General features: G+C 26.2%; 1 protein-coding gene across 1 annotated transcript in view; it reads right to left on the bottom strand.

The window, feature by feature from the left end:
* Positions 1-25,081, bottom strand: part of LOC100197891 (phosphonopyruvate decarboxylase) — a 51,923-nt gene that overhangs the window by 8,577 nt on the left and 18,265 nt on the right. Inside the window, exons 3-4 of the mRNA XM_065797921.1 lie at positions 21,971-22,246; positions 7,995-8,154 (exon numbers count right to left, since the gene is read on the bottom strand). Coding sequence (XP_065653993.1) covers positions 7,995-8,154; positions 21,971-22,246 — 436 coding nt within the window. The remainder of the gene's footprint in view (positions 1-7,994; positions 8,155-21,970; positions 22,247-25,081) is intronic.

The following is a 25,081-nucleotide window of genomic DNA, read 5'->3' as shown; positions in this document are numbered from 1 at the left end:
TAAAGTTTTTTAGATTGAGTCATGTTTTACTTTTATACACAAAAATAGTAAAAAACATCTAACATATTTAAAATTGAAAAATCCTTTATGTATTACATAATTATTATATTAATATAAATATTATATATATTATATAATATTACATTAATATAAATATTATATTATATTAAAAATAAAAATAAAAAAAGCAATAAAATGTTTATTCATTACTATGTTTTTGTAAGCTATTTTTTCCATTAAAAACCTTATAAAAAAAAACTGTAAAAAAAAAAACAGCAACAAAGATCTATAGAACTTTATTAATTTTAAAAAATCTATTAAATTTTGAAGTTCTATATTTATTAAAAAAATTTCAAATAATATATACTTTTAAATGGCCAATACTTTTATCTATTTTTATTTGCAATTTTAACTTTACTTAATGTAAATTACAACTTAATCAAATCAAAAATAATAGATACATGCATATTTAATAACTTCAATAAAATCTATTTTAATAAATAGTTGAAAAAATTAGAAAGTAACAAGCTCTTTCATTCAATTTTTAATTACAAAACCATTTTTTATAATCAGTTGCTCTATTGCTTGTAAAAATTCAGTGCAATTTTTAAACTTTTCAAATTAGAAAAAAAAATTACAAAAAAGAAGAGTAACAAATGAACTTTTTATAAATGAAAGTAGGAAGAAACGCAACACAAAATAATATTTATATAACAATAAATCGTTTCAATAAAAAAAGTCTAAATAAATCTAAATATATACTATAAAAAATTTGATCAAACGAAATGTTTTTTTTAACAATTATTCTAGAAAACGTTATGATGCTTGAATAAATATCAGAAAAAACAATTACTTCTGAGAAATGCTTTTCTGATGTATTTATGATATGATAAAAAACATTACAAACATTACAAAGTGTAACTCTTATTAAAGTATTATTACTAAAAAATAATCAATTATCATTATCATTTTATTTTCTACATAAACTTTATTATATAACAATAAAAAAAGCCAGAAAAAAAACCAATTACTTGTGCAAGCAGCTTGTGTGGACTATCAAGTTCATTTTAGACAGGCTCTTTACCGCTAATGCACTCATTTACTCCTGCCGAGGCTTCTATATGTACACATCTGTATATGTCTCCTTGGATTATTTTTCACTACTGACCTCAATGGAAACCATATATACAATTGATTGCAAAGTTAGAACCTGCTAAGGCTTTTCTTTATCATGCTCGCCTTTATCTTAACCCTGATTCCACTCTCTACCTCAACAAATCTGTTATTCATCCTTGTATGGAATACTGTTGTTGTATTTGGGATGGTTCTTCCAATGATGCTCTTTATCATCATAAAGTTGCATCTCTTTCTCTTTTCTATAAATATTATCATGGTTGCTGCTTAAAGGAGCTAACATCTCTAGTTCCATCAACCAAAACTTATTCTTGCTTGTATTTTCATTCAGCTAAGTTGTATTCTTTTACTGCATCTGTCCCTTCATGCTCTAAAAACTTTGATTCATCTAGTTTTTTTCTCACACTTTACCCTTTTGAAACTCTCACATCTTCATATTTTCTTGACTCATACAAAATAGAACTTTTCAAGTCGTCTGTCAACCATTTCCTTGCTCTTTAACTATATTCTTTGTTTTCTAAATGTTACTTTATTAAGTGTTTTCCCTAAAATAATCCCAAATAAACTATAAATATTTAATTATGGTCATATTTTCATTCATACAGTATTTTTCATCATTCTAACTAAAGTGTAAAAATGCAAAGTCGTGCATTTTGTCGAAAAAAAAAAAAAAAAATTTAATTCCCTTTGAGTACTTAATGGAAGAAGCAGGCCCTTATTTGATAGTGACTCAAATTATGGGACTTGGGAATCCTAAGTACAGATGAACTTCAAGTAGAAAGCCAATCCATCATGCATTATATAAAGCAAACCAAATGCTTCGTATTTTAAAGAATACCATAACCACGGGTAATTCCATATGAAATCATTCAGACCATGTTACCCATACATCTCTGAACTGATTTATTTTTACATCATTTGCAGTACATATTACATAAATGAAAATAAAAGCTAAAAATATACACTGCTTGCTGAGATACAGTCAGTTATAAATACTTGACTAATAATTGACTTGGAAATTAGTTTTTGAAGCTAAAATAGAGGCTGTCACCCAAAATCTCTGGGATTGTATATCATAACTTTATTTTTTTCTTTTCTAATTTAGCATTTTTTAGTCCATTCTTGAATCTATAGAATGTTTTTGTTTAAGTTTTTTATTATGGGTCATAAAATAGGTCATGCTAAATTCAACTTTTAAATAGAAGCATGACTATTTGCTTTCTTGCATGAAGATTTTTATTCAACATAAAACGCTTTTGAATTTTAATTACTAAAATCTCTGTATGGAAGCCAATAATATCCTACACTTCTATTTTAGAGTTAAAATTTGTGTGATTTACTTAATGGATAAAGTACAACCTAGTAAATTTACGTATAAACTGAATAAAAACGACCAGTTAAGTTACTTAACTCTTAAATTATATAAATATTTCATATATTTTTATTAATATTTTATGTTATTAACACATAATAAGCTTCTAACAAAAAATTGTTAATAAGTTAATTAATAATAAGTTTTTGGAATAATTGTACAGCTTTATGTGAATAAAAATTTATCCAAAATTGGCCAAGTTTTTAAGTGCTTATTTTTAGATATATTTGAAGAAACATAACATTCAAACAGAAACATATACATTCGCCAAACGAGTGATAAGAGATCAACATAAATATTTCTGCATTATATGTAACAACAGTTTCTATAGTTAATAAAGGCAAATGCAATATTGTTCAACACGCAGCTTCAAAAAAACATAAAAAATGTTCATCAGTTACTACAAAACAAAAACTAATTTTTTTTTTTATCTCTAAGGATTTATCTTTTAATGATGCAAAACTTACAGTCATTGAGCTTGTATGGTCATACCAAAACGTAAAACACGACCATTCTTTTAGGGATATGGATTGCACATCAAATTTATTGAGAAAATCCTGTGTTTATAAGATTATGTGTGGAATATAATGCAAAAAACATAAATTTTTTATTCACTCAGCCTATTAGCTTAGATAAAAAAATGCTTTTAAATAGATTTCAAATAAATAAATTTTTCCATAGTTTTAAAAAAAAAAGTATATTTGGCGATTTTTAGAAAAAGAGAGAGTATAAAAAACTTTACTTCAAAAAGAGTATAATACTCTAAAAAAGAGTACATCTGGTCACCCTAGGTATGGGGGTAGTGGTTAGTTACCATAAAATGTCAAAATGCACACAAGAGGGGGTTGGGGTGGGTGGGTAGGGGTTAAAGACAGCGAGTACATACATGGCTAGAATATCTCTGGCTCTCTTTTTTTCCGGAACTTGACTTTTGTTGTTGTTGTTGTAATAAAAGCATTAAATTTCCTGAATTTAAAAATCAATTTTATTTTATTTAACAGAGTATGTTTAAATAGCTAAAAGTTATTTTGCTTTTAATGTTTTGAAAAATTTCTTCATTGGAAAAGACTCTGTAACAATTGATGCGTATTTTTAGCTAGTAATATTATAAATAAAAAATATATTGAATATGGAGAAATGTGACATTGGAAAAGTTCTTAACTTCTTAAAAACATTCTATTTCCTTTATTACAAAATTTAAGTTTTTCAAAATACTGGAAAGATGTTATTTTTGAGTGTTTACTGTTTATTTTTTAGTGTTTTTTTTATATCAAATATTCATGAAACTAATTTTTTTCGATAAACCTGAGATAAAGTCATGATGTAGTAGAGCTAATGATATAAATAATAAGTATATTGAATATGAAAAAAAGTGACACTAGAAAAATTCTAAATATTCATTGCCACAAAACTGAATTTTCTGAAAAACAAGGTTTTGTTCAAAGATCTTTCTTATTTTTGTTCAAAGATATTTCTTATTTTTGTTCAAAGATCTTTCTTGCAAACAGCATAAGACATGATGAGGTAAACAAATTAAAAAAAACAATTTAGTGATGCATTACGACAATGCATCAATAAAATTTATAAAGATTTAATGACTTAAATTATTTGTTCCCTTGAAAATGTGGAGTGTATGCTGCATTGATGAAATATGCCCTGGTATTTAAGCATTAAAAAATTGTTTAGTGTAAGAGTTTATAGACCATGAGCTAGAAGAAGTAGTATTTATGCAATGATAGAGTATTGACTGTACGGGATTACTGTTACAACCATTACTACTTGATGAACTTAATGATTTCTTCTGTGACAGCATAACCACACCTTAATTTATAAAACCTAAAGCAAAAAGAACGCTTAATTTTAGGAGACTGCTGAAAAAAATCACTTTTTACAAATGTAATTTATTTTCAAGAGAAAATATTTTTCAAACAAATATCTTTTTGATATCTTTCAGAAGATGTTGTCCATGACACAGGTTTGTTAACAAGATTCAAGAAGATAGAACTAAATATATCAAAGAAAATCTACATGATGTATTAGGTCAAGCCTTCCCAGAAAGCGCGTGTGGTCGCATGCCTTGTTCATCCACATTTAAAGTAATTTTTTTAGACAAACTGACCACGGCAGTTCACATCTTTTAACTTATAAGCCGTTTCAATGATTCGCGGCAAAAAGCTAAACTTATCTACTAAGAAAAAAGAACAAAAATCCTGAAAAAAAGAAACAAAATTGTGACGAAATATCAAGTTAAATTAAATAAACTAGAAAATTTAATAATTAAAAAAAGTAAATTGAAAATTTTTTTTTTATAAAATTTTTATACAACTTTTGCATTCTTTTTTTATAGAGTTGTTGTTGAAAAAAACATCTTAGATAATAATTTAACAACAATTGAAAGCTTTGATATCTTATTTATTCACGATTTTTATCAGTCCATATAATTAAGAAACTAATTTGCTATGTACGCTAGAACCATAAAAAATTTTGTCAATTTTTTTCTTAGTTTTATTTGTTTTTTATGTTTATTTGTGTTTATATCTTTTTGCTTTTAAAAATGTTTTTGCTATATTTGACGTTTTTTCTCAATACTTATATAATAGGAAAACAAGAAAATAAATTGTTATTTATTTGTAAAAAATATTATTTGATTAACAAATTTTGTAATGACGAGATAAGTTAAATATAAGAATAACATAGTTTCTTTAATAAATGTATTTGCATTTGATGCATGTCTGAAATTGTTTCTTTTATATTACCCGATTTCCAATGTTTAAAACGCATTACTAGATAATGAACATGAAGATTGCTCTGATTAAAAAAATGTATTTAAAAACTTAAAAAAAAGTTTTAAATAGAACCCAAAAAATTTTATTAAAAAAGTTCAGTAAATTAACTAGCCCACAAGATTTTTACAAATAAATAGCAATTAGTTTTCTTGCTTTCCTGTGCATTGATAAAAACAGTAAAGTTTAGCAAAAACATTTGAAAAACAAATTTAAAAATTTCTATTGCAAAATATAAAGTATTTTCTTGATATACGGACTGAAAAATGTCATGAAAAAATTGTATGTAAAAAAAAAGTTTTTCCTTATAATCTTATCTTTTTTTCCCTCGACTTGTATCAATTTTGGTAGTAGAAAATAACAAACACCCTAAAAATAACAAACACCCTAAAAATAAGAAAACAAAATGAGTAAAATATTTAATTATTTTTTTGACAACAATTTTCTTTTTTTAATATTCAATTTTTTTTTGCTTATTTTATTTAGATTTTCTATTTCGTATAGTCTTTCTTATTTATAGTCTTCAGTTCTTTTCTTCGAGTATTTCGTATAGTCTTTGGTTCTTTTCTTCGAGTATTTCGTATAGTCTTTGGTTCTTTTCTTCGAGTATTTCGTATAGTCTTCGGTTCTTATTTTATTCACATTTATTCACAGGAAAATCCTTTATATCAATGCTATTTTCAAAATATAATATATCAAAGTTGTTTTGTTGCCTTCTCAGATAATCATGAAAATGTTGAAACAGCATTATTTCAACAGACAATACCTTAACACACCGTGTACTTTTTTATCTAAAATTTTGGAGTTATCATTTGTTTAATATGGAGTGCAAATGATGTAAAAAGAAAACAATTCTGAGACATATGAGTGACAAAATTTTATTTTGTGGATGATTTCATATGGAATGACGGCCATAAAAAAAATCTACCTATGTCTGTGCTCTACTTGAATAAAGTAGAGAGGAGTAAAACACCAAATGACATAAAAACATTAGTTACAAGCTACAATAACTACAAGTCATAATAATACATAATAAATCATAATAATACATAATAATACATAATAAGCCATAGTAATACATAAGTAACAAGTCCAAATGTGCACAACTTGGCCTGACATCTTTAGTCAAGTGCTATGTTGTCATGTGACCTCATTCAAAAATTTAAAATTGACTGAGGGTTTAGGTTAGGGGAAGGCAATCTATCAAATTAAAAAATATATATTTTTCAAGTTTTTAAACTTTTTTCTGTTCTTTAACAATAAATTTTTAAAGAAAAAACATGTTTACATTTTTTGGGAAAAATTAAAAATGACCAACCTGATATATGGTATATACACTGGTGTGTGTGTGTGTGTGTGTGTGTGTGTGTGTGTGTGTGTGTGTGTGTGTGTGTGTGTGTGTGTGTGTGTGTGTGTCTATATATATATATATATATATATATATATATATATATATATATATATATATATATATATATATATATATATATATATATATATACACCTTCTAAATGTGTTCTATATAATAAACTAATACTAGAATTAAAAAATTTTTGAAAAAAAAAATTTTTTAGAGCTAGCCCGAGACCATTAAACATCAGATGGGTCCCTATTATTATCAAAAAAATAGTTCTTTAAAAGTATATCATATTGGGTCTCAAAAGAAGCAAAATTATATACAAATTTCAAAAATAATCATTTTATAAAAAGACATTAAGAAAATTTTTTTTTTTGTAAAAATGCACATTTTTAGTTTTAGAATGTTATTTTCTAGGCAATGAAATCTAAAATAATAACTTTTTTATGATTTTAAATAATGATTATTTTTTAAGTTTTTATATAATTTCACTTCTTTTGAGACCCAACATAATATACTCTTGAAAAACTGTTTTTTTTTATTATTATAGGGACCCGTCTGATGTTTAAGGGTCTTGGACTACCCCTAAAAATATTCTTTGTTTTGAAAACTTTTTAATTCTAGTATTATTTTATTATATAGAACACATTTAGAAGGTGAGAGTGGACATTAAAAAAAAACTATGAATGTGTGTTTAGATAACAACTCTGACATCAAACTAAAAGAGCCTGCTGCTGGGGGTTTCAGGCCATATGTCAATGTTTTTTCATACATTGACTTACAGCCTGCTGCCGCAAGGGAGTACTGCTATATTTACTGAGGGTTTGGCATAGGGCAGCAATCTTTTCTTTCATTATTCTTTGTTTTTTTTTCTTCTTCTTCTGAAAACGCCATATAAAATAATGAAACAAAAATAGGGTAAAAATTTGTTACCTAAACACTCTATAGTATATTTTTTATTAAATTTTTTTTGATCCACACACAAGTAATTTTGCAAAATATCCTTGGGAAAAAGTAAAAGTTTCAATAATTCAATTTTAAACAATCTTGTCTAGAAGTGGTGAAAAGACAAAATTAACCAAATATGGAGATTTTTATTAGTTAAATTTGTTAACATTTTAGTTACATTGCTTATTATTCATATTAACAATAAATTGTGTAATAAATTGTGTAATAAATTGTGTAATAAATTGTGTAATAAATTGTGTAATAAATTGTGTAATAAATTGTGTAATAAATTGTGTAATAAATTGTGTAATAAATTGTGTAATAAATTGTGTAATAAATCAGTGAAAAGCAATAGAGTTTAAAATTTAAAATTTAGCAAAATTAAAAAAATAAATCCCACCAAGAATTCCGGGTGTTGCTTGACCCATTGTGACATGTTGAGGTTCATCTCGTTTTCCAGGTTCACCTCGCCATCCTAACAACAACAGCATTGGAACACTGTATACAGATGGTGTAGCGAGAGACATCATAGGATTAACAATATTTCCAAGGCCTGAGTTCTTGAAAAATTAAATTTTTAATTGCATGCTCAGCCATTTAAACAAATAAATAAAACCCTGCAAACTATTTTGTTAATAAATAAAAGAACCTTGCAAATTAACTTTTGTTAAGCATTTAATAAAATAACATTTTTAAAGCACACATTTTAATTGCATTGATAGTCTGATCAAATCTAGTTATATTGTTATATTGTTACTGATAGGAATGACCAGAATATGGGGATTGAGAAATTTTTCTTGGGAATACCTGGGATTGAGTGGAAAACAAAATTTCAAACACCTGATAAGAACCTTCAAATTACTCTAAAAAATAATTGGAGGTGACCTGCCGTGGAAATTAACCTTAATAGTTAAATAATAGTTTCTCATTAAAATCTGCTTTTTTCAAAATCATTTAGTGCTAACTACAAAACAAGAGTAGGGATAGAGTTGCTATAAGCACGGTTGTTTTAAGATTAGGCAAATATATGCAAGATATCGTCGCTCATAATTTTAAATGATTTTTGTGGTGTTTCTGTAGATAAACAATTTAGTAAAAAAGCAAATAATATTATCCATTTAATATTAGTAAATTATGTTTTCAATTCAATATTTTATCAGCAATAAGATGAGATAGACAAGTCATGGAATATTCGGTTCACGATCAAAAGGTTTGTTGTTCAAATTCAACATGCGCATCTCAAAGTATAGCACTTAATCTGTTTAACGCATGTTTTTAGAGTTAAGATAAAAATTGAGTAGCCTCCTGACTGTAGTGGCCTCCTCTGGAGTCTTGGGGAGGTAAATTAAATAAAATAAATATATAATAAAAATACATTTTCTTTATTTTGCTTTCAGGAACTGGATTTGAGTAGAGCATTTTTGCAACATTTACACTTTCTGCAAATAAAAGATCTTGATCTAAAAGTGCAACTGAAACCCAAGTCCCATCCAGGTATAATTGATGAGATTCCTTTGGTATAATATTTCCGCGATGCTCTTTTAAAATGTTTTGGAAGCAAAGAAATTGTTCTCTGTAATTTCTTATTTGCAAATAGTCTTTTATATCTTGAAAAGTGCAGCATTAAGTAAAAATGTTTTTAATAAAAAGAAAAAAAAAGTTATTTCATAAGAAGCTGCAAACTAAACAGCTAAATCTTGAGATAATAGATGGCCTTGAACATAAAACATGCATAAAACATGAGACATGCACCCTGAGAAATAAATTTGAAAAACTCTTTTAGGACATAATAACATAAAAGTCTGTTTCAATAGTTCTTGGTAATCTCTAGAAAAAAAGGACTTGGTTAAGCGCCATCTTCCTCTATTTTAATAGTTTTAATGATTTTATACTTTTAAACTTTTAATGTCGTTTCAAAAAAGTAAAAGCTAAAAAGTAAATGCAAATGGTGAAAGCAATTACTCAAAAATATATGAGTAATTGCTTTCACCGTATATAAAGTTTTGCTTTTGCTCATAAATAATTGCTTCAGCTAAGAAGTAAATGCTTTATGCCACTACAAATAAAAATTGCTTGTTTTTACTTGTATGAATAAAAATGGCTGCTTTTAGTGGAAATCAGACCGATAATAATGTTAACTAAAAAAAAATAGTGATAACAAAGCAAATATAAAATATATACATACATATATATATATATATATATATATATATATATATATATATATATATATATATATATATATATATATATATACACGGGGGTGTACACTCAGACTACTAGACGAGTGACTGACCAAAACTCAGACTATTTGAGTTGCCCTTTGCATTTCTTATAAAAATTTTCGCATTCAGTGGATTTCTCGCATTGCTAGTCATTTTTCATTATAGGGCTAGTCATTGCTAGTCATTTTTCATTATAGGGCTAAGTGTAGACTAGAAATAATTTAAAAACTATTCATATTTAAAAGTATTTTAAAGTATCGTGTTGTAATCAAATTTAATTTTAAAACATCGCTTAAAATTATTTAAAATAATATAGCTAAAGTTATTGATAGAATCTAAATTCGGTTTTTGAAAAAGCTTAAATTTCCTTAAATTTATTTCTTAAAACAATCTTTTACTTAACATAATCATTTGTTTGTTTATCACAATTTATTTATTTATTTTAAGTATATATAATAATCTATCTAATCTATGATGGAGCGACTTATATTTTACATAATAAATTAGTTAGCAGACGATTAGAAAAAAACTTTATTAAAAACTGCAAAACTATTTTACATTCATTTGAAACTAAATTTTATATTCAATGTTTTACTATTATACATTCTTTCAAAACTAAACTTAAATTTTTAAAATCATATTTAATTCAAAGTCTATAAAAATTAAAAAAACCTTTTATAAAACAATTTGTTTCTTTAAAAAATTTTTAATTGCAGCTAAATGCTTTTTTTTTGTTGACCTAATACATTCGGAATAAGTGTCACATAAATGATGTTAAAAGATAATTTAAATATTCAATAAAAAAGTTTTTGCTTTCGGCATTTACAAAAAAAGCGAGCTGTGTAATGCTTCTTGATGAGGCCTGAGTATTTTTTTTTTTTTGGCAAAAAAAATTTCATTACTTAATCTCTTAATCTTAAACAGTAATTTCATTACTTAATCTCTTAATCTTAAACAGTAATTTCATTACTTAATCTCTTAATCTTAAACAGTAATTTCATTACTTAATCTCTAAATCTAAGTACTTTATTAAAAATGTTGAAACACTTTTACAATTTTCTTATGTTTTAATTAATAATAAAAAATACAGAAAACAAAATTTGACAGTGACTTTAAAAACAAAGTTTTATTATTATTTTAGATTACTTTTCTTTTAATCTTTAACTAAAAAAAAATAATCATCAAACAAATATTTTTAGTCGCCCTCAACATAGTTCTGTGGTCTGGTACCGTTAGGCAACCACGAGTGTACACCTTTGATATATATATATATATATATATATATACATATACATATATATATATATATATATATATATATATATATATATATATATATATATATATATATATATATATATATATATATTAGGGTGGTGCTAAAAACAACTTATTTTAAAAATGTCAGCTGACAACCCCTAAATGTGTTTTATATAATAAAATAATACTGGATTTAAAAAATTTTTGAATAAAAAATATTTTTACGGGTGCCACAAGGCCCTTATACATCAAACAGGTTCCTAATATTATAAAAAAAAAGTTTTTCAAAAGTATATCATGTTGGGGCTCAAATGAAGCAAAATTATGTAAAAATTTCAAAAATAATCATTGTTTTATAAAAAGCAGAGATAAAAAAATTATAATTAAAAAAATCTTGTTAAATTCCCTTTTTTTGTTATAAATTAAAAAATGTCATTTTCTATTTACTAAAATCTACAATAATAATATATTTATAAAATGATTTATATTTTTGAAATTTTTATATATTTTTGCATCATTTGAGACCCAACATGACATACTTTTAAAAAACTTTTTTTTTTATAATATTAGGAACCTGTTTGATGTATAAGGGCCTTGTGGCACCCGTAAAAATATTTTTTATTCAAAAATTTTTTAAATCTAGTATTATTTTATTATATAAAACACATTTAGGGGTTGTCGGTTGTCAGCTGACATTTTTAAAATAAGTTGTTTTAAGCACCATCCTAATATATATATATATATATATATATATATAAAAAATATAAGTTTTTCTGTTTAGTCGATGTTTTCGTGCTCAAGCTTTTTTACACTTGCCCACACCCAAACAAAAACTTTGTCGAGTGCATAAAAAAGTGCTTGACAAAAAAATAAAAGCATTTTTTTTTTTTTATAATTGCAGCAATTCTTTTTTGTTTATCAAATAGTCTTGTGAAAAATCATGAAAACACTTTTATGTATGAGTTATTTTATTTAGAATTGAAATAAAACATTTTTTTTTGCGTTTTTTTTATTTAAACTATCTTATTTAGAAATTAAATAAAATGTTCATTTTGCTGTTCTTAATGTAATTATTTTATTTAGAATTTAAATTAAACATTAGTTTTGCGATTATTGCAAGATTAAACATTCTTTTTAATTATTTCATTTAGAATCTAAAAAAACCGTTTGTCTTTTTGTTTTTATTTTAATTATTTTGTTTAACATTTATATTAAGCAGTTTTTATTTTTTTACTGTTTTTTTTTAGTTAATTTATCTAAAATTTGAATTAATTGTTTGCTTTGCCAGGATTTTTTTAATTATTTCATTTAGAATTTTAGAAATAGTTTGTCTTTTTGTTTTTATTCTAACTATTTTGTTTAATATTAAATATTTTTCTTTGTTTACTTTTTTTGCCATTTTTTATTGTTTTTCTGTTTAGTCAATGTTTTCGTGCTCAAGCTTTTTTGCACTTGCCCGCACCCAAACAAAAACTTTGTCGAGTGCATAAAAAAGTGCTTGACAAAAAAATAAAAGCATTTTAGAATATAAATAAAATGTTTGTTTTAACAGTTTTTCTTTTATTATTTCATATAGTATTTATTTAAAATGTTTGTTTTAACAGTTTTTCTTTTATTATTTCATATAGTATTTATTTAAAATGTTTGTTTTAACAGTTTTTCTTTTATTATTTCATATAGTATTTATTTAAAATGTTTGTTTTAACAGTTTTTCTTTTATTATTTCATATAGTATTTATTTAAAATGTTTGTTTTAACAGTTTTTCTTTTATTATTTCATATAGTATTTATTTAAAGCATTCTTTTTGTTGCTTCTATTTTAATAGCAAAAAAAGAGAAGAATTTTTTATATCATCAACCTAAAAATGACCGTCACGCCAGCGCTTTATTGTGGGCTGGCATTAAATTTCAAACAAAGAAGACTATGACAACAACAAGACTAATATATATATATATATATATATATATATATATATATATATATATATATATATATATATATATATATATATATATATATTATTTTGCAATATAACTTTATCAATATAATTTATATTTGCATATAACTTATTATTTTGCAATTTTATTTTACAATTTTTTAATTTTTCATACATACATACATACATACATACATATATATTAGGGTGCATCCAATGCCTCACACTTTCAAAAATTAATTTGTCCATATTTTTTAAACTTTCTATTGGTTCTCACAAGACACTCTGTTAAATTTTTTAAAAATTGAATAAGATTTAGGAGGGCCACCTCAAGTCTGAAACTTGCAACGAGACCCTAAACAGAAGGAAAAAAAGTTTTTCAAATGTATGTCATGTTGGGTCTCAAAAGAAGCGAAACGTTATAAAAATTTCAAAAATAATTATCATTTTTTGTTAAAAATACCTTGAAAAAAATTTCTGCAAAAACCGTGAAAAAATGTTTGTTTTTTAACTTTTTGTTAAAGAATAATAATTTTTATGCAATAAGACTTAGAATAATAACTCTTGTATAAAATTTTTATTATTTTCGAAACTTTTATGAAATTTTGCTTCTTTTGAGACCCAACATGACATACTTTTGAAAAACCTTTTTTTTTCTGTTCAGGGTCTCGTTGCAAGTTTCAATTTTGAAAAGATTTAACAGAGTGTCTTGTGAGAACCAATAGCTGTTTTAAAAATAGAGACAGATCAATTTTTGAACGTATTGGCGTTGGATGCACTCTAATATATATATATATATATATATATATATATATATATATATATATATATATATATATATATATATATATATATATATATATATATATATATATATATATGTATATATATGTATATATATATATATATACATATATATATATATACATATATACATAAATATATATATATATACATATATACATAAATATATATATATATGCGGTAGTGGTGTAGTGGTAGAGCGCTCGCTTCATAAGCGAGAGGTTCCGAGTTCGATTACCGCCACGCCCCTGGTAGTACCGCGCTCAACTTGTTTCTCCGCGCAGCAGCCTTGTTCGTCAAGGTTCGTGTTTCGGAGTTAGAGTTGAGAGAGGGTTATAACCACAAGTAGCCTCCTCATCTGTAGTGGCCTTCTTGGCTTTGGGGAGATGAATTGTAAAATATATATATATATATATATATATATATATATATATATATATATATATATATATATATATATATATATATATATATATATATATATATATATATATATATATATATATATATATATATATATATATATATACATACATATATGGAAAGTTAAAAAATACTAAAATAAAGTTGCAAAATAATAAAATGAATGTCCAATTATCAAAAACAAAATTAAAAGCAACTTTAGGAACTAACAAATTAAAGGTTCTCGCAAAAATCCAATAACTCTAAAAACACTAAGTAAAAGCAATTGCTCTTTTTTATTCACCTGGCAGAAATTTTTAATTCACTCTAGCTGGAATGCCAAGTAACTTTATTTCCCCATCGATATTTATTGAGACTGCAAATCTCTTTAATTTTTTCCTTTCAAAATGTGTTATTTCAGGAAGCGCTTTTATTATGCTTCTTATATTTTTCAGCATTTTCCTAAACCAAAAACAAATCACAACCTCCACCCACTTTACAGTAAGTTTATATATTTTTTAACTATTTCTGTTCTATCTGAAAACACAACAGAAAAAAATGATTAACTCTAAATTAAAAATCTTTTGCTTGTTGTAATTATGGCTATATAAATTGTTTTAGGGCAAAAATTGGTAAAAACTATAAACTGGCATAACTTTAAGATAACAAAAAAATAACAATTCACTTTAAAAGGTGCATATGAATTTTACTTATTTTTAAGCTTTTTTTTTTTTTTTAATAGAGTTGAACTAAACTTAATACTCTCTTAAAGTAGGGGTTATCAAGGTTAGTGTCAGGCTATCAAGGTTACTGTCTTGAGCAGGTTACCCTTACAAAAAAAAATTATTAAGAAAATTTATTAAAAAAGAAGTTTTATAGCAATACTCAGTTTTATAAAGTTATATAGCAATATATCACTGAGAAATAACCTTTTTGTGAGCAAAAAAAAATTATTTTTTTTGAATTTATGAAGATTTTATAAACTTATTTCTTACTTTTTACAACAATATCTGTTCTTTTTCTGCAATTAATATTCATGTCTATATATAATACTTGAAAAAAAGAATTTAGAATAAATTTTAAAGTTTAAAACAATGAAAATTATAAAATAAAAATGTTTTTGGCTCATAACTTGGAATTATAAAACTAAAGATGGCTTTTAATTTTAAAATAAAATATTTCTTAAACAAATCTTGCATATTGGATGACTAACAATTATAAAAATCTTATAACAACATAATAAAAAATATATAAGTATTTATAAAAATGTTATTGGAACAAAATAAAAAAACAGAACAATGCGCCGCTTTTAAAGATGGCAGATGTTTTTTTTATTGTAAGAAAAACAATAATAAATAAAAGCTATTACAAGAGAATTAAAATGAGTACAGTATCTCAAACAAATAATTGATGGTTTGACGACTAAAATAAATATTCTTGAACAATCTTAAAGTCAAATGGCAACAGTTTCATCCAAAGATTTTGATGATATGGTAAAAAAATTTTGCATTTTAGAAAAACAAAATGATGAGAAGTACAAAATCATTCATGGTCTAAATAATGAAATTGGTAAACTACGAAGTTTAGTAAACAGTTCAAACAGTATTGTTAGTGCTGGTAATGCATGGTCAAGTATTGTTACAGGTGTTAAACCTAAATCAATGGAGCATATTAATTTGACAAATATGATTTCTCAAGAATCATTTGACATATCCAGAAAGGAAAAAAACTTAATTATTTTTGGTATACCATCTGGTATACTAAAACAGATTAATATGATGATAAAAGTAAAATAAGTAAAATTATCAAAAATTTGAGTTTTCAAACCAACAGAACCATACAATTATGATCTAAAGATTCAAGCAAACCACCACCGGTAATTGTTGAGTTTGTTGAGAAAACGATGATCCAGATATTATTTTTGTAACAAGAAACATGGTGGACACTACAGTCGTTAACATATCTGAAGGGTTATACATCATATAGAAAAGATTGGTTTGTAGAAAAACGTGGGAGGCGTAGTAATATATTTTAAAAATCATCTATCATGTTCTGAAGTTTCCATAACTGGTCTATCGAACTTAATCGAACAAATTTGGTGTGAATTAGTTATTGGTACAGAAAAAATTTTATTAGGATGAATTTATCATCCTCCATATAACTTAATCGAACCAAATCAATGAATCAATGAAATTAACCTCAAGCTGTATAGCCAAAATCTATTCAAGCATAACTTGTGTGTGGTGATTTTAATTATCCGGAAATAACATGGGATTACAATGGTATAAGTACCAATATCAGGACCTGATCATTCAGATGCTCATATTTTTGTTGATATATTTTTAGACTCAGATTGCATCAATTTGTACTAAAACCAACATTTCAGCTTAGTGAAGGTATTTTAACAAGTGTGCTAGATCTTATTATGTCTAAATCACCAGTTAGAGTTTTCAATATCAATTACGAGCCAATCAGCGCAAAAAATAAAAATTATTTAGTTTTAACGTGGGACTTTTATTTAAATGATAAAAATTGATCAAATTTTACAAATCTTCATTTGAATTATAAATGAGGTAATTATAAACAAATAGACAAATATTTTTCACAAATTGAATGGAAGTTTTCAATGAGCATGATATTGAAATATCTTATAAAAGATTTTTGGATTGTTATACATCTGCATGTAATAAATATATACCAGTCATTAGCACAAGTTATATAAACTAAATTTAAAATGGCTATCTAATGAGGTCACTAATTAAGAGTAAAAATACTTTATGGAAGTTTAATAGAAATTCTGGTTGGAAATTTGAACCACAAATGCAACAGTATAAGTTATTTAAAAAAGACGTTGAAAAACAAATAAAGCTATCAAAGAGGAAATATGAAATACAATTAATAAAAAACTTTAGATATAAGCCAAAACAATTCTACTTGTATGTTAAACATCAGCAATCAGCTCATGGCTATATTAGGAGATCAAATAATCAAGATGGTAAGTCATTAACTAACGGGTTTGATATTGTCAATCAATTAAATAATCAATTTAAATCAGTATTTTTACAACAAGAAAACAATGAAATACCAAATTCTCCTATTTGAACAAAGATTGTTCGATACCAACTTTTACTGTGTCAAATTTATACCAACAATTTTTAAAACTAGATCCCTACAAGAGTATTATTCTAAACTTCCTGATATTTGGAAAGTTTCAAATGTAACCCCGTTATTTAAGAAGGGTAGTAGATAAATTGCAGAAAATTATAGACCTGAATCTTTAACCTCTATTGTAGGTAAGGTCATGGAATCCATTATAAAGGACTGCATACTTAACTTTTTAGATGGTGAAGTGGATTGCGGATTCTTATATTCACGTAAACAACAAGTTCTTATGGGTGATCTTATATCAATTTGGGTGATGGTCTTAAGCGGTGTTCAAGACCACACAAGGTTCCGTGCTCGGGCCAATTTTATTTATCATTTTTATTAACAATTTGAATGAAATCATCTCAAATAATTCAAAATTTTTTATGATTCAAAGATAATAGCTAAAGTAAATAATTTGACACAATGTCATTACCATATTAATAATATTTTAAAGTAGTGTAAAGACTGGTTAACCAACTTAAACTTCAACAAATGTAAAGATATGCACATTGGCAAACAGAATTTTAAGTACAATTATAGTATAAATAAAGTAGATGTCACACAACTAGTCTTAGAATTGCTGAATGAAGAAAGAGATTTAGGAATCACAATAAGATCGGATTTGAAATGGAAAACGCAAGTTTTAAATGCATGTAATAAAGCAAATGCCATAATTGGTCTGATAAAAAGAACATTTAGCATGATAAACGTACAAATGATATAAATTTTGTATAAATCATATATACGACCACATTTAGAATATGCAAATGTAATATGGCGTCCTTATCTGACAGGAGATATACAAAGGCTAAAAGAATTCAACACAAAGTAACAAAAATCCCTTCAGAATTAAATAATTTATTGTACGAAGAACGCCTTAGATATTTAAATTTAACCAGTTTGGATATAAGATGACAGCGTGGAGTCTTAATCTAAATGTATAAAATTGTTCCTGGGTATGAGAAAATTCAGTGGTCAAATTTTGCGTTTCCAATTATTGATTAACCTGGGATTCATACACCTAGGCAAAGGCATAAATTGAATATTAAACTAATAAAAAATTGTCCAGTAAGATTTAATTTTTTTACAAACAGAGTTGCAAAATTTTGGAATACCTTAAAAACCAAAGATACTAATACAATATCATTAAACTCATTTAAGGCTATTTTATCCTCCAGATATGATTACTAACATTTACATTCACAATGGTATTGTAGCCAGCGACGTTAACAATTAAATGCTTGTTTGGTGTTTTGTGGTTGTCCTACTAAAGAAACAGCTTTGTTTATATGGTTATGTTTATAGTAACAGCTGCAATAACCTAGTGATAGGTTCTACAGGGATACATTATCTCTGTTTCAGCATTGATATATTATTATTAATATTAAAATAAAAACATTGATAAAAGAAACTATAACATCAACTTAGGCACAACAAAGTCAGCAGCAGGCTACACATCTTTTTTGCATCAATTTAGTTTTTTGCATCAAGATAGTTGCAAATTTCAGTTGGAACTCTTCACTAAATGGTATACAGCTCTTGCTTTAGACTATTTATAGATCTTGTGGAGACCTTGACTAATTCATTTTCCAACCAAGCCCAAACAGATTCAATTGGACTCCAATAAAGGTGATTGAGCAGGCCAAGGCAATTAATCTATTTTTATATTAATCTATCATACTTTAACTGTACAAGTTGTGTGGACCCATATCTTGTTGAAACTATTACTATTCATGTTGATCAATCAGGGTGTTTACTGAATCATGCAGTTCTCATTATAGCATCTCAATTTAGGTAAATATTACACACTATGTGAAAGTTAAACAAGGTAAAAATATTAACACTCCTAATGCCACCCTGCAACTTCAGTACAATAACGAAATAACTTTTTAGATTTATATATTTTTACAAGAACTTTGCCTTTTCTATTTATTACTGCAAAGTTACTTCATCACTAAAACTTCCTTGAACTTTTTCAAAGATCACCCAATACTTTCCTTACATTGCATTAATCTGAGCTGATCTCTGGTTTTCCTACAGCTGCATAAAAACTAATTTTCCTAAGTAAATTTGTGACAACTGTTATTGAAGAAAATCATTTTTCAAGGTTTTAGTTGAACGTGTTGGTAAGTTCACAATAATTTAACCTTGGGGATTACTTGATGGAATAAAATACTGTTTTTGCGCTCTTTAGTTTTTAATTAACTTTCTTGATCCTGCATGTTGCTAGATACCACCTGCATGTTGCTAGATACCACCTGCATGTTGCTAGATACCACCTGCATGTTGCTAGATACCACCTGTCATTTTAAACATTTTCAAAGTATTTTTGATATAACTCTCTAAAACTTTCTTCTTGCTATTTCTCTGCTACTGATCATGGAGCTATTTTCCATAAATACTGTTTGCTACTTTATTCAGCACTCGGAATTAGGAAAAATGGGGTCAGCAATAAATTGCTAACTTTAAAATTGTCGAGGTCGGCATCAGGTCTTCAAAAAAAATTTTAGACAAAGAACTTACTATAAAACATAAAAACAAGGTCGGTGATTATTTTGCTGACCTTAAACACTTTTAAGTTGGCAAGAAGGTTGTCATTACCAAATGCGAGATTAATTCCGACTTTTCAACCCATTTCTGTGCCATTTTAACTTTAAAATTTTATCAAAATATTTAAAAAGCCTTTAAATGTGACTGGTTATCATAAGCAATTTTATACAACCATTGTTTATCAAATTAACTTATAAATTAATAAGATTATATGTAAATTAGATTAGTTGAGATTGATTAGATAGTTGGATTGAAAAAGAAGTAGAACAGAAATCAATTCAGAAGTTTGTACAACTATTTCTAAATTTTTTTATTTTTTTATGGTTATTTTGTTAAATAAATATTCAGCAATTTATTAATGTTAATAATACTGTACACAAAATGTTTTCTTGGGATAGCTTATCTCAAAGTCCAAAAAATTTTTTTATAAAGTTAAAAGTTTGTGTGCATTTTTACTTAAAAATTGGTTTTTGTTAATTTTTTAACACAAATTAAGTAAAACTAATTTTTTAAGAATTATCTGGGGTTGCATTCAAATCTCTCCATTAAGCATTATAAATATTTAATTCACATTCTCTTGTATTCACTTTGTTAAAAAAATAATTTTTGCTTTATCATTTAAATAGAAAATCTAACTTTTTTGAATCTAATTTTTTTAAATAAATGATTTATGGATTCAAATGGGGTCAAACTACACTGAAATGATCCCTGCTTTTTTCTTACAAGTGTTTCATTTGGTCAAACATTTTAAATTAAAATTAAGAATGTTAAATATAGCATTTGATGAAAAAAAATTGACTAAAAGATCAAGATGTTCAAAACAATAGCAAACATTATTTTCTAAAAACCATATTAAAAAAACATTATTTTCTAAAAACCATATTAAAAACTAGGGTTAGGACTATTGTAATTGTAATGAAAACAACAGTAATAATAATTATTGTTATTGTATTAACTTAATTTAGAAACAATAACAATACTTGTGATTTACAACTAGTGTAATTCTGTAATACAATAACAATAAATATTGTATTGCAATTCATCTTTATAAAACAATAACAATATCTGAAAAAAAAAAAATACTGTAATGACCCACTACAATAACAATAAGTATTGTATTGTAATTCGTCTTTGTAATACAATAACAATATATTTAAATCTAATTTTTTTAAATAAATGATTTTATTGCAATAAAAAAAATTATTTTAATGTCAAAATTTAATGTTTTAATAGTCCAGTTGCCGACTATATACCCTTGTACCCGTGAAATAGGGTACAACTAATATTTAATGATTGATTCTATTTTACTGAAACATAATGGGAGGGGGAAGGGGAGCCAGAATGGTAAATTGGGCAATTTTAAATATTGAAAATCAAAGTTAACGGGATCAAAAAAAAGGAAACCACCATTTTTCTGCAATTGAAAGAGATTCAGCAGACCTAAGACAGCGATTCAACATAAAATACGTCCTAAGAAAGGTAAAATAAATAATAAAAATGAAGTGAATAGTTATTTTAAGTTTAAAAATTACAGAATATTTTACAATAATAAACTACAGAATGCTCATCAAATTAATAACAAGATAGGTGATGCGAAATCTAAATATGTAAAAAATAAAATTTGCAATATATTGCAAATTCGTAAATAAAAAATAGCAAAAATTATACTAAGTTCGTAAGAGATGAATATAAATACGCTAAAATACGTTAGCTTTTCTACTTTAATGTAAAGTAATACACTACAATAGTTTTATTATAATTGTTCAATAGTTTTATTCTGTATTTGTTTTCATCAAAACAATACAATAGTTATTGTAATTTTATTTCATTAAAACAATCTAATACAATAGTTCTCGAATTTTATTGTATTGTTAGAAAAAAAACAATAGAATACTTATTGTAATTGTTTTTCATCACAGCAATACAATACCAAAATAATTTTTTTTATTGTTTCTGTAATATTACAATACAATATTATTGTATTGTAATGTGTAATTGTATTTAATTTTTACAATTACCATTACAATAGTCCTAACCCTATTAAAAACTACCTGTAAGTAAACTAAGGCAGTTCTCCCAGTTGCAAAGTGATATCCAGCAGCAAGTGCAACAGCTGAGCCCTCATTGGCAGATATTACATGAGAACCTTCAGCTTCATTTGCAGTGACATAAGCACAATAGTCTTTCAGTAAAGAATCTGGAACACCAGTAAAAAAACTTATCCCTTGTTTACGAACAGCTCTGTGAAATTCTGATGGATCAAGAAAGTCTCGAACTAACTCTGTGTAGCTTCCAGCATCATCATTTCTACTTTTTTGTATGTTTAACTAAGAATAAAAAAAATTACAGAACATTTAATGTTGATAAAATCTTTCTGAACAAAAGTTAAACCTCAATAAAATTAAATAGTATTTATTGAACAAACAAAAAAATATGCATTAAATGTTACTTATTAACTATATTTTCTTAATCTCTATAATTAGATTTGTGGTATTAAACCAATGGCATGCCCTATCAATTTAAAATATTTCCAACTTATTACTACAAAATATTTTTATTACTACTAATACTTGGACATTCTCATTTTTATCACTGATTTAAATATTGCCGTTACCAAATTTTAATGACCATGATAATGATGCTACTATATAAACCTGCCCTCAGAATTAGATAAAATAAGGTTAACAATAAATTGCCAACGTTAAACTATTTTTAGTTGGTACAAAATTTTCAACACATAGCTTTCACCATAACAACAGAAATAAAATTGGCAAAAAACTTTTTACATATAAAGTGGTTACTATTTCATATATTCTGTATGTTTCTTTATTTTTTACATATTTACATAGAAACTTTTAGGTTGGCAGTTAGGTTACTATTGCAGGATGCCGCCTACAAGTCCTACAAGCATTAATGATAATTAATATTAATTAGTATTAATGTTAATAATACAGGTGATAAAAACAGTGACTACTAAAAAAATATTTACTAATACAACTAAAACAAACAAACAAACAAACAATATATATATCAGGCCTTGTTAAGAAGCGCTACGCAGCTCGCATTTTGCTTGCGAAAAGGCGATTTGCCTACGCATTCAGCAGTTTTGCGCTACGCAAAAACTTATATCTTTTAAAATATTTAAATTATCTTTTGATTGTCGTTAACGTGACGTTTATTCAGAAGAAATAAAGTCGTAAGTATTTAACCGCAATTGTAAACTAATAGATTTTTTGTTAAAGAAACAGTTTGTTAAATAATTTTTTTGTTGTTGTTAAAAATTAGTTAAAAAAATTAGGTGTTTTAAGTTTTATCTTAAGGAATTAAATATATAAATTTCTTTTAAATATAAAATTTATTTTTAGTCATAATAGTTTAAAAAATGCACGATTTATTTTGATGTAAATATTTTATTAATAAGATATTTTGTTTATTGTTAATTCAATAACGTAAAGTTTTAATGACGTTCGTTTAATTTATAAAAATAAATTATGATCACGAATATGTTATCGGTAACTGATAAACAAAAAAAAAAACTTTCTTGTTTAAAAACATTAAAATGAGTTCATATATTAAATAAGAAAAAATTTATTAACAGTTAATAAAATAACCAAAAACCAAAATCATAAGAAAATAAACATAAAAATCATAAGAAAATAAACAAACATTATTTTATGTTTCATGAAAAAAATATTTTTTTCAAAGTAAAATTTAGTTCATATTTGAAAAAAATAATAAAAATAATTTTTTATATAAGAACTTAGATTTTATTTGTAACTTTTGTTATAGTGAGAAAAAAACAAACTGTTTGTATGATTTTTAACGTGTTAATAAAATAACTTTAATTACAATGCGGTACTTGAAAAGACGCGAGTGACGCAATATAACTTCTAACAATGCAAAATATATTTGATGAGTTGAGTAACTTAGAAATGCGTTACGCATTTTCACTACGCAGCGAAATCTCGTAACAAGGCCTGATATATATATATATATATATATATATATATATATGTATATATATATATATATATATATATATATATATATATATATATATATATATATATATATATGTATATATGTATCAGGTAACCAAAAAAGTTCATGCGGTTTTTCTGTATATAATAAAAACACACAAAACGACAAAAGTAAGTACATTTATTCATCAAAATAGTCACCATTAGCATCTAAAACCTTTTCCCAACGTAAAACAAGCTTATTTATTCCACTTCTAAAAAATTCTCGGTCCTTTGAGTCTATAAAAGCTTTCAACTACATTTCAACCGCGTCCTGGTCTCGGAACTGCTGTCCTTTTAAATGACTTCCCAGGGAAAGGAAAAAATGGAAATCAGTAGGGGAGAGGTCTGGCGAGTATGGTGGATGAGGCAAACTCTCCCAAACAAGGCTTTGGAGCTTGTCCTGAGTCACGCGAGCGGTGTGCGGTCTCGCGTTGTCGTGGAGAAGCAGAACTCCTCTCCTGTGCACCAGTGCAGGCTGCTTTACAAGCAACAGGTCGTGAACTCGTTGCAGCTGTGCTGAGTAGACCAGTCCAGTAATGGTTTGGCCTGTTGGGAGCAGCTCGTAATGCACCACACCAGCTGTAGTCCACCAAATGCAGAGCAAAACCTTCCGCTCGTGGAGATTGGGCTTGGGTGTCTTTGGGATGGGGTCATCGGGGGACAACCAATGGTAGCAACGCTTGGTATTGTTGTACACAATCCATTTTTCGTCGCATGTCAATAAACGATTAAGAAAAGGCTCAACATTGTGGCGTGATAAGAGTGATGTGCAGATCGTAAGCCGTTGCTTCTTGTTGTCAATCGACAATTTGTGAGGAACCCACCAACTCAGCTTCCACGCTTTCCCAATCGCATGCAGATGCAGGTGTATGGTTTCAACACTCACAGCAAACCTCACTGCAAGTTCTTGGCAAGTTTGGCTGGAGTCAGACTCGACAGCGTCCTTCAGTTCATCCTCATCAACCAACAATGGGCGTCCAGAACGCGGCAGGTCTTCGATGGACTCATCTCCCGAAGAGAATCGCTGAAACCACTTCTGTGCTGTGCGTTCACTTACTGTACCTTCTCCAAATGCTGTGCAGATGTTTTTGGCCGCTTGTGTTGCATTCCTTCCAAGTTTGAACTCGTAAAGTAAGCAAG

The sequence above is a fragment of the Hydra vulgaris genome, chromosome 05, assembly GCF_038396675.1.
Source record: "Hydra vulgaris chromosome 05, alternate assembly HydraT2T_AEP".
Lineage (NCBI taxonomy): Eukaryota > Metazoa > Cnidaria > Hydrozoa > Anthoathecata > Hydridae > Hydra > Hydra vulgaris.
Note: the sequence above shows the minus strand (reverse complement) of the source record. Positions and strands in the feature narration are given on the sequence as shown.